Here is a 17,735-nt window from a genome sequence, read left to right on the forward strand (position 1 = left end):
AACAACATCATCATCATCGTCAAAGGAAAATCATTTATCAACATCATACAGCAGCACACAACAGAGAACCTGTACTGTTTGTGTAATTATTAATTTCACCATAAGGGGGCAGAACACATTCAGAAACCAATTGTTCTGAACACTTTTCTTTGTTGCCAGCCCCACCCACCTACTGTTTTCAATTACTGTAACATAACTTTCTTGGGATTTGGGAACGTATGGAATTCATTTTCCAGGTCTATTCTTGTGATATGTTTAAGTCTTCTGCAGTCTAAGCAGAAAAACAAGTGAAAGGTCATCAATAGAGGCCATCTTCTGAAGATTGTCGACAGCTTCAAAGGCCTAGATCATTTATTAATATTTACCTGCTTTACCTGCATACTGTCATGATGTTCTAAGCAACTAAACAAAAATGTGTTGAAATCGTCACGTTTTTTCAAGCCGTTAACGGATCACAAACAAAGTACACCACACATACTAAAGCGCTCAACCTACATCATGATACAAACCCTGAGAAATCTGTTAGGAGATCATTAACAGTTGTTATGAAGTTCCCGTTTCAAGTAGTTTGTGTGTGATTTGTGTTAGGGAAGTCACATTCGCTACAACCACAGACTTCTTTCAGGCAACTGTAAATCAAATCAAAGACTTTAAATTCATATTTCCATAATACACGTTCTCATCTGGGTTTTCAGATGACAAACAGCTCTGCCCTGCGATGAGAGAAGACGTGTGACTAGAGAATAGCATTGATGAGAGGAAAGAAACGAAAGCAGACGCATAGAGCCGTTTAATGGCATTCATCAATGCTGACCTCTGCTTTTTTACATCAACCAGACGATAAGAGACGAGAGAAAGAATAACAATCTTTTATCAAATCAAAGTGTGATTAGCAGACGGTTTGATCAGTGAGGATGTGCTGCTGTCTGACGGCTTCATCGCAGGCGAGATGGAAATGACCTGGATGCCGGCAGAATTTCAAGCGTGGCGGGTGCATTAGCATACTGAGATATAGAGTCACATTAGGTATTCAGCTCAGACGCTGCAGAGCTGTTTGTTTCCTCTTCTTCATCTTCTCACAAAGCTCCACTAGACCTTTCATGCTATAAACGTGCAGCTATTGCTTATTACCCTCCTGCACTCCAGACAAATACCAAATCCATTCCATTTACTCCGAAGCCATGGCTGCGTTAACATTCAGCCCCATCCACGAACGCTAGAAATATCATTAAGAAACCTCTGGGGTTTTTTATGCTACTGAAAATCATCCTTAAAAAGCTCTTATTACCTGCGTCATACACAGCTTTGTCCGAATCTGCAGAAACAAGGCAGTATACAGAGATGAGAAAGCATCAAGTTTTTTTTATTTTACAAATACTCGCGGATGTGCAATTGCCGCCCGCCATCAGTGCAGAATGTGTGTGTGTGTGTGTAGAAGGGATACAGCTACCTCCACTGGGCATGCGTTGTTCAATACCGCATCATTTGTGTCACGCTGACAACCGTCAATGACTTTTTTATTGTAAGTTTAGGTTTAGGGTTGGGGCAGGTGAGTACTGCAATTTGTTGTCATTTTAATATTTATTGCGTGATTTTACATCAGCAGCACATTCCTCTCATCAATCCTATTCTTCCGGCCTTAGCTGTTTCCCTTCTAGCCACAACCCTAATCGCACACTGTTCTACGCCATTTTGTGCTATCTGTACCCTCATCTGTTCTTTTTTCAAGGTAGCATTCATTGCCTATGAGAACCCACAACTCTCTGTATGCGATTTGGTGGTTTGTGAAGACAATACCAGAGCAACTGTCAAAGTTTGAGGCAAAAAAATATAGAATTGATTTCTGATCATTCAGGCAGCTGTATCGAGATGAATCAGCAGTATTGTGTTAATAATTGAAGTAAGAGATGTACCCGCTCTATCAGGCTGGTCCATGATGGCTCTTCTGGCCGGGTTGGAGCTGCTGAATCCTGGATAGACGTCACCCTGAGAGATCTGGGTAAGATCATGCATACTGAAGCTTCTCAGCTTCTCTGTGATTGCACCTTGACCCTGTAGAGACACACAACACATGTCAGCACTGATGACACACAGAACTGAGCCTAACATTAAATACACATCTATGATAACATGCATGAATGAATGAATGCAAATGAACGACAAATATCAGCTCTGTCTGAAAGCCTAGTGATCCGAACAGAAGCATCCTAACAAACACAAACTCATAAGAGATGGATTTAAACTATATTTCAAAAGAGCTTACAGTTAGCACGCTGCTAATAAAAATACAACACAAACACTTTATGAAAGTTGTCTGTATGTTATCAATTGAGGGTCTTTTCACTAGGGCTGAACGATTTTGAATTTGCCAATATTGCGATTTAATATGAAAATCATTAAACCATGGTTACCAACACAATATTAGACAGATTAACCATAAACTATAGGTCAGGCTTATGATGATATTAGTTGATGCATGAATTGATTGACATATTTGTATAGAATTACCTCAATCATACTAGTATATTGAATGATTTGTTAAATTTCCAGCCATGTAAACTAGGGGTGTACCGATACGCTTATTTGCTGATTCAATACTATCCCGATACTTGTGTGCCCATTAAATATATATTGCGATTATGGAGTATTGCGATTATATAACTATTGCGAGTCAATATTACAATTCATTGTGATTTTTGTTTGCTTGTGGGATGGCTTTTTCTGCAACAGATAAAAGCATACATACTGGAAATGCTGTTTGTGAAGGAAGATGTCTAGATTTCAGAACAGAGCTTTAGAATGTGCACAGAACAATGAAGAAACAATAAACGTCCTCTTGATGGGGTGTTTTAGACAGAACGACATTATTGATGACATCATTGTGAATTTAACTCCATGTGCACAAATATCAGCAAACACTGTGAGGAACTCAAATCCAGTGTTAAATGATTATGTGTTGGACACATGCTCAAGACGCTCATTACCTGAGCTGGTGCAGTGCTCCTGTACAGCAGTTATACACAAATATATATAAATATATCAGTGATAAAAAATAACAGAGATCAACATAAAACAAGATCTAATAAACAACAAACACAATTCTTTCATATCAAAGACACAGCATTTTTCACAGGCGGCTGTGGATCTGGACTTATGCTCCGTCCATCATTGAACTGTATTGCTGCTCTACTGACACTAATGACCTCGAGTTGACGGTTTACCTGTGATTTAAAGTCATGAGTAATTGCTCTCACTGCGGCTCAGTGCTACGCGCAGACACTTGAACACATTTGCAGACACACAGATATGAACACACAAGAGATGCACACGCGCAGACGCATAGACATGCAGACGCACAGACATGTGCACAATTGCAGACACAGAGACATGAACACACGCAGACACACAAGCAGACGCACGTACAGACATGAAGACACAGAGACGCACACACTTACCTTAACAGCTGCCGACACGGCGGCAGTAGCAGCAATGCTCAGGCCCTGTTTGCCAAAGTTCACCATGGTTTCATAGCTCCGCTCCTTCGCCTGGACTATATAGTCGTCAATTTCCTTCAAGAATCACAGGACAGTTAGAACAATGTGTGACAGCTTTCTGTTTTTGAAGCACATCATTATAAAATCAAAAATATGAAAATACAATTTGGAAAATTAATACAGCATTACAAACTGTGATGTGTGACAATTGAGAAGAAACAAACAAAACTAAAACAAAATAAAACCTTATTGTAATTACGTGCCATTATTAAGGGATAATGTACAGGCAGCTGGTTGTTATCGCAAGAATAAACCCAGACAGTGTGATCCAGACCGGACGCAAAGCTCATTTTTAGCAAATGCAGACCTTGTGTTTTAAACTGTACCCGTCAAAGGATCTGCAGCATTTGGGTTTCCATAAGTTATTAGTTTTGAGCGGTTGTTATCGGGGAATGAATGTTGTGATTAGCCAATCAGAATCAAGTATTCCAGAGCGCCGCGAAATAATGATGTGATAATAAATAGCGATTTTTACAAGGAAAAAGATGTCAGAAGACAATCATTTCATGCAATTCCTGTCGGTGACGCAGAAGTTACACACTGCACCTTCGGGGCACACAAAACAAGTCTGGACAACCCTTGTTTGATTCACCATTTGAACTAAAAAATCTAATTTCAAGTGAAATGAAAGAGGTTGAGAAGCACTGATGTAAAGGATGATAAATGTAAAGAGTAGAGTTACTCTTTCTCTGGAGGTCAGCAGAGGATGGAGGACTTTTCTGTAGATGACACTCGCTCCTCTGGTGTATGGAGACAGAAGCCAGATCACAAGAGCTATCTTGATCTCATAATAGAGGGGAAACCTTCAGATCAGAGAGAGAGAGAGAGAGAGAGCGTGGGCACGGATATATGCGATTAATCTGCTGATATAATTACACTCATTAAAGCTGTATTCCAACAAATTAATATGTGCAACTCCAAATTAAAGCAGCAACTTCATTTCATTACAGTCTGATTGCTTCTCTACATGGGCTGGTGTGAGGAAAATGAAACGGATTGCTTGTTGAACCTGACATGAGTATCGTGTAATCGTGCTAAAGACTCAATCATTGGTCTGAATGTCAATCTTACCAGGATACAGTCATATCTGTGATAGTCTCCACCACTGTGTACAGAGCAAACACAATCCAGTACATCATCCATCGCACCTAAAAAACAAATTTTTGATCGTTAAATGTCATTATTAATGGCTGAGGGATTCAGGACATGTTATTGAACAACACAGGAATTTCATCGAAATATTCAGGAACTTTGCTATTGATTTTAGTAGAGCGAGTCGCTGCTTTACTCTTGTGTTTTGAAATGAGCTTAACTTTTAAACAGCAGTGAGTATATTTGTCAAACTAGCCTCTTTGACATTTAAAGGGATAGTTCACACAAAAATAAACCGTCATGAAGCTCTGAATGTGGCACTAATGTAACAGGCTGGATTGCAAATTGCCAACTAACATCACCAGATCTTGCTCAGGACATTTGGCAGGGGCTGTGCTTTAACGCTAGTCATGTTGTAAATAACGTTCAGTGTCTTCACTGCTATGCCGACGTCATTTCAACCGGACGATCCGACGGTCGCTGCTCGCATCGCGGCATGCCTGAGTGACATCTCGTCATCAACGATTACACCGTCCAGCACAGCCAGAAACCTGGGAGTGGTAATCGATGATCGGCTTAACCTCACAAGTCATGTTGCCTGCACCACCCGGTCCTGTAGATTCATCCTCTACAACATTAGGAATATTAGACCTTTCCTATCGGAGGACTCTACGTCAGTCCTTGTCCAGGCTCTTGTCCTGTCCAAACTGGATTATTGCAATGCGCTTCTGGCTGGACTGCTTGCACAATCAAACCTCTCCAGATGATCCAGAATGCGGCGGCAAGAGTGGTCTTCAATGAACCGAAGAGAGCGCATGTAACTCCGCTCTTCATCAGGTTACACTGGCTCCCTGTTGCCGCCCGCATAAAGATCAAAGCTATGCTTCTGGCCTACAAGACCAACACCGGGTCTGCACCATCGTATCTCCACTCGCTAATGCAGATCTATGTTCCTGCCAGATCACTGCGGTCTGCAAAGGAACAACGACTAGTGGTACCATCCCAAAAAGGAAAAAAGTCACTCTCCCGTACCTTCTCTGGATCTGTTCCACATTGGTGGAATGATCTACCAGCTGCTACAAGATCAGCAGACTCGGTTGCCATCTTTAAAAAACGCCTGAAAACGCATCTCTTCCGTCAACACGTCGCTGATTGATTTTTCCTAATTCTCTTCCCTTTCCTTCTTTAAATAAAAAAAAATCACTTACTAACCTCACTATTCTAAGCTTTGTATACTGTGCTAGGCTTTAATGGACTAGTTTGATGCACTTATGTATTTTGTTGCCTATGTTGTTATAATTGCTTCCAATGTTTCCTCATCTGTAAGTCCCTTTGGATAAAAGCGTCTGCTAAATGACTAAATGTAAATGTCTTGCAAAAAACGATCAAAATCCTGGTACCAGTTTGCCTTCATTGTATGAACCACAGTGCACTGCGCTTTCTACTAAAAATCGTCTTTTTTGTTACATACAGCATACTGAATGGCTTGAAGATGAGTAAATAAACAAAATTTTTTTGGGTGAACTAGAATGCCAACACACATACAGGCTTGTATATTTAGTCATTTAGAGACTGATGATTACCGTCACTGTTAAAACACCCTTAAAGTCGTTAAAACGCTGATTAAATAAGTGAACCAATGGACAAACAGCAAAATACTGATGAATGGAAATAATTTCATTACATGAGCAGATAGACTGAGTGATAAGACACATGAAAGTAGGACACTGAAGACATAGGCTGCTTGAGACAAAGGAATAGCAGACTGACCCGTGTCAGATCAAGAGAGGATTATCATAATACATCATCACTGTGTGATATACTTAGCTTATTTTATTCTGTTTTACTACGATATTGTTTGATACTGTCCATAATAAAAACGCTAATATCATACGCATTGTATCTCAGTGAAACCCAGCGCTGAAAGCCAGCACATGCATCACACTCACCCAAACATAAAACACCTGAATATTTCAATAAAATCCATTCATTTCTGTTCACGGGGATGAATGCCTAATCTTTCCACACAGACATAAATCCAAGCACACCTCTTCTCCAGAGAGAAGCTGAAAACACAGTGGACTGTGGCAAAAAATCATTACGGCCATGACATTAATTTCCGTGCAGTCTCTCTCTGCAGCAGGAGCTGTTTGGTATGCTACACCGTCCTCTTCCCTCGACCGCAGCCGGCTTCTTAGCATTTCAATTTCAAAAGCCCGAGCAGACGGTCATGTGATCCGCAGCTCTCCGAGGTATTAGGTGATATTTTCAGGCTCGCCGAACAAAGTCAAATGAGGCTGTATTAGCGGCCTGACAGGAGGCGTCACATTTAATTGGTGTCCTCCCGGTGAACCTGCAGCGGCGTGAGATAGATCAATGCCCCACAGGAAAGCCACGGCCGCCTGTCAATGGAAATCCTCCGGTAGGCTGTACCAAAAACATCTCACTGTGCTGACCGCATCGATAAGACCTCTTCCCATAATGCACCAGACAATATTTATGACACGTTTGAATCCTCTGGAATTCATTAGAGAAGTATGTGAGACGTAAGCAGTAACCAGACAGCTTTGTTCCATCTTGATTCAGGAGAAAAACAAGCATGCTGAACGCTGACTGTGGATCAGGAGTTATGTTGTCTGTTGTGTATGTTCTTTCCTCCTCAGCGTGTGTTTTTGTAAAGACGTCTCTTTCATTTTCAAACAGACACACGAGATGTTTATCTAACAAACAGGGGATGCAGCCATTGTAGAGATTCACTGCGAGTAGAAAAACCACAGCGCGGTTTCTAAGAGCATCTAGTCTATGCTAGTAAACACAAGCTTTAAACTTTATTTTAAGTCCAACACAAACCAGCGACTCCGGTCGGCTGGGCCTATAAACAGGTCTGCGGCACAAAGCATCATTTGTCCCGTCCTATTTTGGAAATGAATTGAAAGCAGGTTTCTCAATTACCCGTTTGCATTCGTAAGCCAACGTAGCAACGGTTATGACATGCTTTAAAAAGGCTGCTTTTGTGGTCCATCGAGCCAGTCTAGTTTTTTCCAAGGGTTTGCCATTAAAAGTCTAACTTTACTGAAATTGACTTTCCACTCGAACGTTCAAAAACAAACGGCACGATCTCTGACTGCCAGTGTCTGTTCCCTTGAGCTGACAGAGAGATTCAATCCCATAACACCACCACAGTGTAAACACATGTGCATAAATATCACATACATGACCTCCGTTCAGTGTCACACACGTGTGTGTGTGTGTGTGTGTGTGGTTAAAGTGAGACTCAAACATCATCTTAAAACACATCTCATCTAACAGTGTAAAAGTCTATATGTTCTTCAGTGCAAATACGTTCTTCTTTAACCATCTGAAGCCAGGTTTGTGTAGTAAAACATACTACACTGTTAAGTCAGGACTATGTAGGATAGTTAAGTAACTTGGTTTTGATAAAAACATAACTGGTGTGCATCTTGATAGCAAAACCTAGTTGATAAAACCGATAATAATTGATAATGAAAATAGCGGTCAACGAATTTCGTCTTCCTTTTAAAATTACCATTTTAGACTTGTCTTTCCGTGCTTCGCAGTTTTAAAGTCAGACATGTCTCTCCGTGCAGCGTGAGGTGCACAGATTAAAAGTTTAACAGGGAGAGGTGTTTTAAATGACAAAATGTTTTATTATATTAGTAAAACCCAAATTGTGAGTGGGAACTCTGATTTACTCCTTAGGTACAATACTCAAGTATCATTTTTTCTTTCTACATTTGAATGACAAATATCTCACTTTTCATGCTACAAAAAAAACAATTTCCTTGGCCAACAGTCCCCTTCCTTCCACGCTTGAGAGAGACTAATGTCAGCTGCTTCAAATATGACACACCTGAAACAACTCATAAGCCTCGGTGTATGTTTATTAGACGGATATCCACAACATTTTGGGAGAAGGCTAATGAGTTCAGTTGTGTTTACTTTTCCCATCTCTGATTTAGTTATAAGTCGAATATCTAATTAAAGTTTTTACGATTAATCGATCAAATAATCGTCCAACTAATGGATTATCAAAATAATCGTTAGTTGCAGGCCTAATTTATTCACTCTCATGCATTTCCATACATATGTGCCTTCGTAGTTTTCCATGGAACACAAAGGAACCTTTTTTCCAGAAAGTCTCGTACTGTACATCACAGAAATAAAACAGCATTACAGAAGTGATGACTGAATGTGCTCTTTTCAGAATGAAAGAAACTCTAGGGTGAGACCATGGCTCTTTATCTCAACGCAGCAAACACACATTCAGCATGTTTCTCTTCCAGAAGCGCTTTACTGCACCGCTGTTCAGAGTTATCATTGATTATAAATGACATTGATTTAGGGTGGACCCCAATAAGCACTGATTCACACACACACACACCATGTCTGAACTTACACATAACATGTCAGTCTTTAAAGGAGTGGCGAGACTTGGCACTTAAAGATGTGTGTTAGTAACCCAAACTCTGTAGGTTCAACTCACTGGAAGAGCTGATTCATAGTGAGCAGTGCACATAACCTCAGGAGGGGTTCATATGTTTAGTTGCATTGTACACACAGGCGAATGGAGGGATATGGTATGTTTTACTCACATATTCTTTGACGTTTTTGGTTTTCACTGCTTTGTAGGAGTAGTACGCTGGGTACAAGTTTCCAAACACCAGCCTGTGTGAAGAGACAAAAATGAAGGAAAGATTACTCAGCAGGTTCTTTCAAAGCCACTCTCTCGCTTTCACGGTGTTCACAAGGGAAATGATTTGCCTTTCTTCCTTCCCAAGAGAAAAGAACCAGAAATACGTTTCTGTTTGAAAACACATTTTTTTCTCTTCATTTTGGCCTTCCGTTCAGACCAAGATTTTGTCAAAACTGAGCTTTTGAAGAGCTCTCCAAAGTGGAGAAATTTGAAAATGCAGTTGTCACGTTGTAGTGTGAATTGGTTTAAATTTGTTTATGTAAGAAAGATGGCCAGTACTGCGTCTCCGCAACAGTTTTCATGTTTAATGCATGCATTTCTGTCTTTATATGCGCTCATCAATGATTTCATCCACTCATCTCAATCGCTCCGGTTTATTATTATGCGCACGAACGTTGAAACCTGTACTTCTAGCGCTCCCAAATATATTTTGAGGTCACACTGGGTAAATTGAGGGAGCATATGTGACTAAAATGGTCACATTTCAAAGCCCAACTCCCCATCAAGCCTATTGCATTAGGTGACGAGTTCCCATCAGACCCCTAGAATTAACTAACATTAACGAACAGTGAATGAGCAAAACATGTGTTCAAGTATTTATGAAACTCTTTTAAATGTTAGTTTAAAAAAATAAAACTTTATGTACTGGTCCATTAATAATACTGACAAATATGCCTTTGATTTTAAATAGTAAATGTATAAGTAAACTGAACATTAGTTTAACAATGAATTAATAATGTAAAAATATACCTTATTGTCTAGTCTTGTTCGATTTAACTTTTAATATAAAAAAATGTAGGGCCTTAATATTATGGCAGATTTTTTCCCAGTGGTATCAAAAATCAATATATTTTTAGGTATCGAATCGAAGTTAGAAATTTCAGTATCGTAACAACACTAGTGTGAATTATGAAAATGGAGGCTCTGTGAAAACGATAATATATTTTTCATCATGTGACGCAGTTATTTTGGAGATATTTGTTTTCTTGCAGTTGCTGTTCTGCAATTTCTCTCACTTTTGCAAACTTAGTCTTGTGTTAACCAAAGCAATAACTCACACCTCATAGTCCATGCTTTAAAAAACGGAAAGAAAATAGACGCCTGCCAGAAATGACACATGCTGAAGTGTATTGCGTTAGACTCATGATATGTTTACATACATTGTGTGGAATCTGTGGACGAGCAGCTTTTGGTAAAAACGTGAAAATGCTTATGTGGACATAGAAAAAAACAAATCCTCTTGTCATCAGGTAAACACGTTTAGGGAACAAATGCTTCAAAACCAGGTAATCAATCCAAATGTGATGCTTAAATTAGGGGGTACTGAGGAAAACTCTGACATGCTGCTGACAGATGAAGACTGCCTCTAGCATTGATTTCAACGCCGCGCAGACTTTCTTGACATTTCACAGGCATGAACAGCCCCTGATGTTTCCCAGATGATAATGCTGCTGTGTTCACTTGTATACTCCAGTAAGCTACTGTCCTGAGGGCTATAGAGGTGTTTGAAGTGTGCTGGATTACAGCGATCTTGTGTCTTTGTGTTCTTGACTCAGTAGTGCAGATAAAAATGAAAAGAGTTTGTGATGTTTCCCACTGCCAATTAAAGACAATGTGTGACCCAAAAACTCATGAGACTGCAGATCTCAAACCAACCATTCAGGCATAATAACGGAATTTGCTGTATAACGCAGAATGGCACGAACTCTGCCAGATGTATTATTTCTTTACCAGAATGTAGTACTGAACAGCCAACAAAATTAAAATTGTACCATGAACAATTTACGTTAGAAATATTCAGATGCAGTTTAAATACGCAATATGCTTGTTTTGCATGTCTATGAGTAAAAGAGTGGCAGGTTGCGCGTACCGCACGCATGATGCACCGTCCAAATCTCACTATACGAGGACACAAACTAATCTGAGAAAAGCTATTGTCAAACATCCCTTGCGGTGACCCGTCAAAATAAGTTATTACACACATTTTACCACATCAACCCCCATGAATGTTTTTTAGAATTCGAGTCTCGACTAAGTATATACTTTAGTAAATTTAAGTAAATGTGCTAATAAAATATGAAATATTACTTTATTAAACAACAGTACTGAAATTGCAGCAAATCAAAATAAAAAACTGAAAATGTACTGGCTTGCCCACTTCAGGTAGGTGGAGAGTTCCTGCCTCAAGTGGAGGAGTTTAAGTATCTCGGGGTCTTGTTCACGAGTGAGGGAATGATGGAACGGGAGATTGACAGACGGATCGGTGCAGCTTCTGCAGTAATGCGGTCGATGTACCGGTCCGTCGCGGTGAAGAAAGAGCTGAGCCGCAAGGCGAAGCTCTCAATTTACCGGTCAATCTACGTTCCTACCCTTACCGAAAGGACAAGATCCCGGATACAGGCGGCTGAAATGAGCTTCCTCCGCAGGGTGGCTGGGCGATCCCTTAGAGATAGGGTGAGAAGTTCGGTCACCCGGGAGGAGCTCGGAGTAGAGCCGCTGCTGCTCCACATCGAGAGGGGTCAGCTGAGGTGGCTTGGGCATCCGTTACGGATGCCTACTGGACGCCTTCCCCGGAAAGTGTTCCGGGCCCGTCCGACCGGGAGGAGACCCCGGGGAAGACCTAGGACATGCTGGTGGGACTATGTCTCCCGGCTGGCCTGGGAACGCCTCGGTGTCCCCCCGGAAGAGCTGGAGGAAGTGTCTAGGGTGAGGGATGTCTGGGCATCTCTGCTTAGACTGCTGCCCCCGCGACCCGGCCCCGGATAAGCGGTAGAAAATGGATGGATGGAAATGTACTGGTAAAATGGTTTGTTAACATTGTACATTATACCCTATTTTTACAGATTTTTTAATTTATGGTTAGTGTTAGGGATGCTCCGATCCGATATTCGTATCGGGTATCGGCGTCGATACGTAAAAAAATTCTAGATCGGGTATCGGTGCAATTTGTCACCGATACCCGATCTGACATAAAATTTGTGCTAGACGATGTAAAAGTTCATGGAGACACCGGCGCGTAAACTCTCTCGTGGGCGGCTGTGCTTTGCGCAACGTGTGACACCATACGCTAGCAACGTGTGACATCATACGCTAGCAACGTGCGACATCATACGCTAGCAACGTGCGACATCATACGCTAGCAACGTGCTCTGTACGTAGTGCACGTGAACAAGTGAACATATAGCAGCGAACAGCATGGAGCGAGCCAAAATATCTGTCATTTGGAGTTATTTTACAACAGCTACGCCAATAAGTTCCACCGCTTTCATTGTTATGGATGGGCAACCGCTGTCCGTCGTTGCGAATAATGGCTTCAGACTCCTTATAAACCACCTGGAGCCGCAGTACGACACGCCGAAGCGTAAATATTTAACTCTACCTTGAACTGTACCGAAAAGTCAAAAAGCAAACACATATCCGAAAAAATTAAAGATGTCAATGCGGAGAGTTTTACAACAGATATCTGGAGCTGCGACGTGTCCCCCGTGTCGCTTTTAAGTTTAACCGCAAACTGGTTGGATGAGAATTTTGTGCCACAAAATGCCACTTTAAATGCAACAAACATGTGCAGTTTTACTAAGCTAGGGAAGCTAGCGTTTTATTCATCTGTTTCTGTGTTGGATGTTAAATTTTATTTTCTCTAAACTTTAGTTTAGTTAAGTGGACTTTGCTTTAGTGACTAAAGCATTAAAAAGATCTGATTCATGTTATTTTGAATATCTAAAGCAGTAAAGCTAGTACTTTTTTGCTCAATTTCAGCAGCTTTTTTGCGAATTGATTTTTTAATTATTTTTGCACTTTCTTAAAAATTATTAAGAGATTTTGTTTCCATTTATTTATACCCGTTTATCAAGCTAGTGAAGCTGTTGTTATATTCAGCTGCTTAATTTGCACTTTAATTTTGAATGTCTTTTGTCCAAAGATAGTGAACACTTTTGTTTTATTTTTCATTTGTTTTGCACCGGTGCTGGTTTAATAAACTATTTACGAAATTTGTGAATCATTAGTTTGTTATTTTGTTTTACGGGGTCAGGAAATTTATGTTAAGTCGAGCCTGATGTCTTGCACAGCAATGCACATAGTTTATTAAGTAATTGTGCACTTTAAAATTTTTACCTTAGTATCGGATCGGTACTCGGTATCGGCCGATACTGAATCTCAGGTATCGGAATCGGTATCGGAAGCAAAAAAGGTGGATCGGAGCATCCCTAGTTAGTGTCTACTGCAGGTATAGTTTATAAGTGAATACTATTGTGTATAGGGTGATACATTGTCCATCGCCGATGGCTGACAGCCATCCCAATGTTGGGCCAGCTTGACGCAATTTTCGTCATTAGGAGGGTACACGGTCGTCTGCTCTGCACATCCCGTCCGCTTACAGCACACTCCCAAGACAAATGTTGACAGCCAAGTCCACAGTTTGACATTCTGTTCATGGGTCTAGCTCGTCCATTCGCGCTTATCCAAGGTTGAGTATGATTTGGAAGCTGCCGCAAGACGGAGACGGGCGTAGAAAGTGAAAGCAACCAGTGAAAAGTAGTAATGCGCTCACATTGTGTATGTGTAAACTTGTCAATGACCTGAACTGTGTATGTGTCCGCAATGGCAACGAGAAACATCAGTAAAGCGTGACCCGCACAGTTGACTAATCACACACACACAGCCTACACTGGTGGGCTCAAGATCGACTCTTCTATCCACATGAAATAACAACTGGAAGAAATTCAAAATTTGCAGGTTGTGAATGCGTGCCACGCGTTGTCTTAAAAACTGGTCGCAAAATGCCATCTAGCAAACAGATAGCCCCGTCCCCCCCGGTGTCATCATTCATCGCGATGTTTCACATTTTGTAGACATCGCCCAACCCTATAGTGTATACTGTATGAGTATTTGTGGGCTAATATATTGCGATACTACTGTATGGTAAAAGACAGAAAACAGAATTTAGGAGAGGGCCCTAGTGAGTGATGTCTTACTATACCAAAGCTGTTAAGATGGTTGTCAGGGCATCGCTTTGTGGGTGCAAAGGTTTTTAGAGCGTTGCTATGCTGTTTCTAGGTTGTTCTGTGTGGTTGCTTACAGCTTCCAGAACTCACGCACAAGTTTCTAGTATATATTGTTCTGCTAGAAAAATATTATAATACATTAATAAAGCAAAAAGAAAACAAGTTGACCACTGTCAGCCAAACTGAAATAGCTTACAATAGAAAAAGCTCAAAAGCCCACCTTTAAGATAAATAAATACATGAAGTTCACACTTTATTCTGATCAGACAGAAAAGGTAACCGCATTCCTCTCCTTCCTTACTACAAAACACAAAAATCAGATGAATCATCCCCTCATTTCAACCCGGAGTGTGTGGACCAGATTACAGTTCAATATTTAGTCTTATGGGTTTTTAAGCAATATTAAAACAGACCACAAAGAACAAAAGAGTACTTCAGTATTTCAGGGCACTAGAATGATAACATTTGTGCGGTGGATATTGCGTGTTCTTGATCCAAGAATCCACCTCGGCACGGCAGCGGTTTATTTTCCTGTTTCCATAGCAACAGTGGAGGCACTGAGCTGTAACAATGATGTTCAGCTCCACACATGTCTCAGGCACCCCCCGCTCTCCCTGGACCACTGTAATTTACAGATCTCTTACTCTCATTCATGTGGCTCTGCGTGCCTAATAACTAATATTTCTCATTCGCTGGCTGATTGTTTTAATGTGACATATGAGGAAATCCATTATTATCTATATTGTTGCAATTAATGAGGAGCTACAGTTGGCTCGACTGACTGCAGGCACTGTACAACAGCGCTTTTAGACAATTCCTTTCTTTTATGTGGACAATAAAGAAACCTCAAATAAAGACACACGACGTTCCTCTGTCCATATGAAAAACTTAACTCATTTGGGGGGGGAGTAGCACAGAATCAGGATCCAAGAAACCAGAAAAAAAAGATTATTTTTTATAGAATGTCTGCTTTGGTATTACACATGACAAAGGACTTTAGAACAAATTGAAATATAGAAACATCTTTGACTGAATAAATGAGTCTCAAGTACCCACCCATACATGCAGTACTATTCTCTCTCTCGTAAACCATCGAGACCAACAGCCCGAGTCGTTTTCAGATATTGCCGACTCATTTAGCATTCCGTTTATGTGCAAACCAATACATTTCTCAGAGATTATACAAATATGTTTGGCTCTAGACATAATGAAAAGTCTTTCCACCGGAGAACTTGCACAGGCCCTACCACGCAAAACAAATAAATGTCCTGGACATCAACCTTCCATTGTTTTGACAACAAGGAGTCGATCTTGCACCAGCGTGCCCCTGAAGGAAACGAGACCTGCAGCTAGTGGACTTGAACATATTTTTGTAAAGCGGGTATTGCTCTCAGGGTGTGCAGCTGAAACAATAAAACCTTCAGACGAGCCTTGAGACTCAGTTTCAGGTCAGCTTTGAGTTTCCTGTGAAGAAAACGGGCTCGCTTTGATGAACGGCTATTGCTGGGAGCCGGGAGACAGATGTTGAGGGTCTCCTAAACCACATCTGCTTCAGCTCTCTGGATTCAATCTATTTTCTCTTGAAAAGACAAATGTTTGTTTCAAATGTATTATAAGTAAGATAAGTAAATCCACCCTTCCGTTACTGGATCATTGACATGTTACATAAAAACAACATTCAGCTATGTGTGCTGAGCGCCGTGAGCGGTGATAGTAAAGAGTTCACTGCAGTGCTTTAATATCAATTAAGAACATTGATCGATCAACATTTATGACTGGGACTAGACATTTCAGTCTTAAGTTTTACTTTGATTTATACTATTATTTTTCTGTTTGACAAAAACAATATGTCATCACACTCACGTTTCTACTGTTAAATTGAATATCAGCACGGCAGCACTCCCAAAAGACAAATTCAAATACAATCCTGCCCTCACATATTTAAAAAAGACGAATTAAATGCCTCTTTTACATACTGACATTAATATAAGGGGACAGATAGCGGGGACCAGTTTTGCAGAAGGACAATTTACTTTGTTTGTAAAATCACCAACAGTCAAACATGAGGAAATCAGAAAGATGCAAACAGAAGTTGAATATTATACGCAATCAGAGAAAAATAAGCCAATTGTTGTTTATTGTAATGCAATAAACAAGACAGTGATACTTACTAAACAAATGTGGACAAACCAGTCTTGTGTCAGTTCTCAGAGGTCAGACTCTCAGAGGTGAAAACCAACAGTCATTCATGTGATTGTCACGTGAATGTGCTCGTGGTAACTCTAGTTAAAGGACAATTCTAGTTTAAACATTAAATAAAAGTTATATAGAGAGACAGGAATCTGTTCTGTCAAATAAAACACAAACGTCAAGTATGCATGCAGCAGATAACACGAAAAGAGCCCCTAGTGTCACTATCAGTTACTCTTATCATCAAAATGACAACTTAAATAGGATCGAATCATTAGATAGTGATTGGCACTTCCTATCTTTTAACTCTTTCGTGCTACCAAATAAACCACATCGGTATTCGTTCTGCTGTTTGCACAACGCGTCAATAGGATCTTTCCAAGCCTGAAGGCAAGTGCGATCTATTTAAAGTATGAACGATGTGACACGACTAATGCTCAAGAACAAATGACGTTAGACAGGTTTTATCTTTTGGATTTATAACGTGAGACGTGTTTTTATGTGCCGAGGCCCGTAGAAAGAGATGAGTCAGAAGACTTGGACAGCTACACCTAACATAAAGGCCGAGTAAACCCCTCAGTACAGGGCGTGAACACAGACACAATCATCACATTGGATTGGAACGTCCACTGACGAATTATACAAAGAAACCGACAGTGACACGACAACAGCCTTACACACATTAAAACACCACACACACATTCTACACAAAACACATAACCCTACGGTCATAAACCTTCTCGTGTGCCATCCTCTTTCTCTTCATCGGATGCTACAATAATAAACTAACTTAACGTTAATGCAACAATCGGCATTACTTCGAGCCACCCAAATGAATAAGAAAGAATTGAACTCACGCCACAGATCTTGATATGATCCAGGACACCATGTTTATTTCCTCAGGATCGAGTCCAGTCGAGTGAGAGAGGCCACAGCCGCTGGAGAATGGTGCTAACCTGCTATGCTAACCTGCTATGCTAACCTGACTAAACTTCTGACAACCTCAAATATTCACGGAGTCCTGGAAGCCTCCGGTCGCTCATTGCGGACTATTACACGCGAACATTTCGACTTATAAAACAAACTACAGAGAAAACGTGAGTTAAGATATCGACACTCTTGTTGTGCCCATATTCGAGAACTCGACTGAACCGACGCCGTTAACTGTAAAAGGTGCGT

General features: G+C 40.6%; 1 protein-coding gene across 1 annotated transcript in view; it reads right to left on the reverse strand.

Moving 5' to 3' along the window:
• The window catches only part of reep3b (receptor accessory protein 3b), a 20,332-nt gene extending 2,597 nt beyond the window's left edge, over window positions 1–17,735 (reverse strand). The window contains 6 exon segments of the mRNA XM_079475855.1: window positions 1,914–2,052; window positions 3,456–3,569; window positions 4,237–4,357; window positions 4,626–4,702; window positions 9,260–9,332; window positions 17,414–17,735. Coding sequence (XP_079331981.1) covers window positions 1,914–2,052; window positions 3,456–3,569; window positions 4,237–4,357; window positions 4,626–4,702; window positions 9,260–9,332; window positions 17,414–17,445 — 556 coding nt within the window. The 5' untranslated portion in view covers window positions 17,446–17,735.

This window comes from Barbatula barbatula (assembly GCF_947034865.1).
Source record: "Barbatula barbatula genome assembly, chromosome: 16".
NCBI lineage: Eukaryota > Metazoa > Chordata > Actinopteri > Cypriniformes > Nemacheilidae > Barbatula > Barbatula barbatula.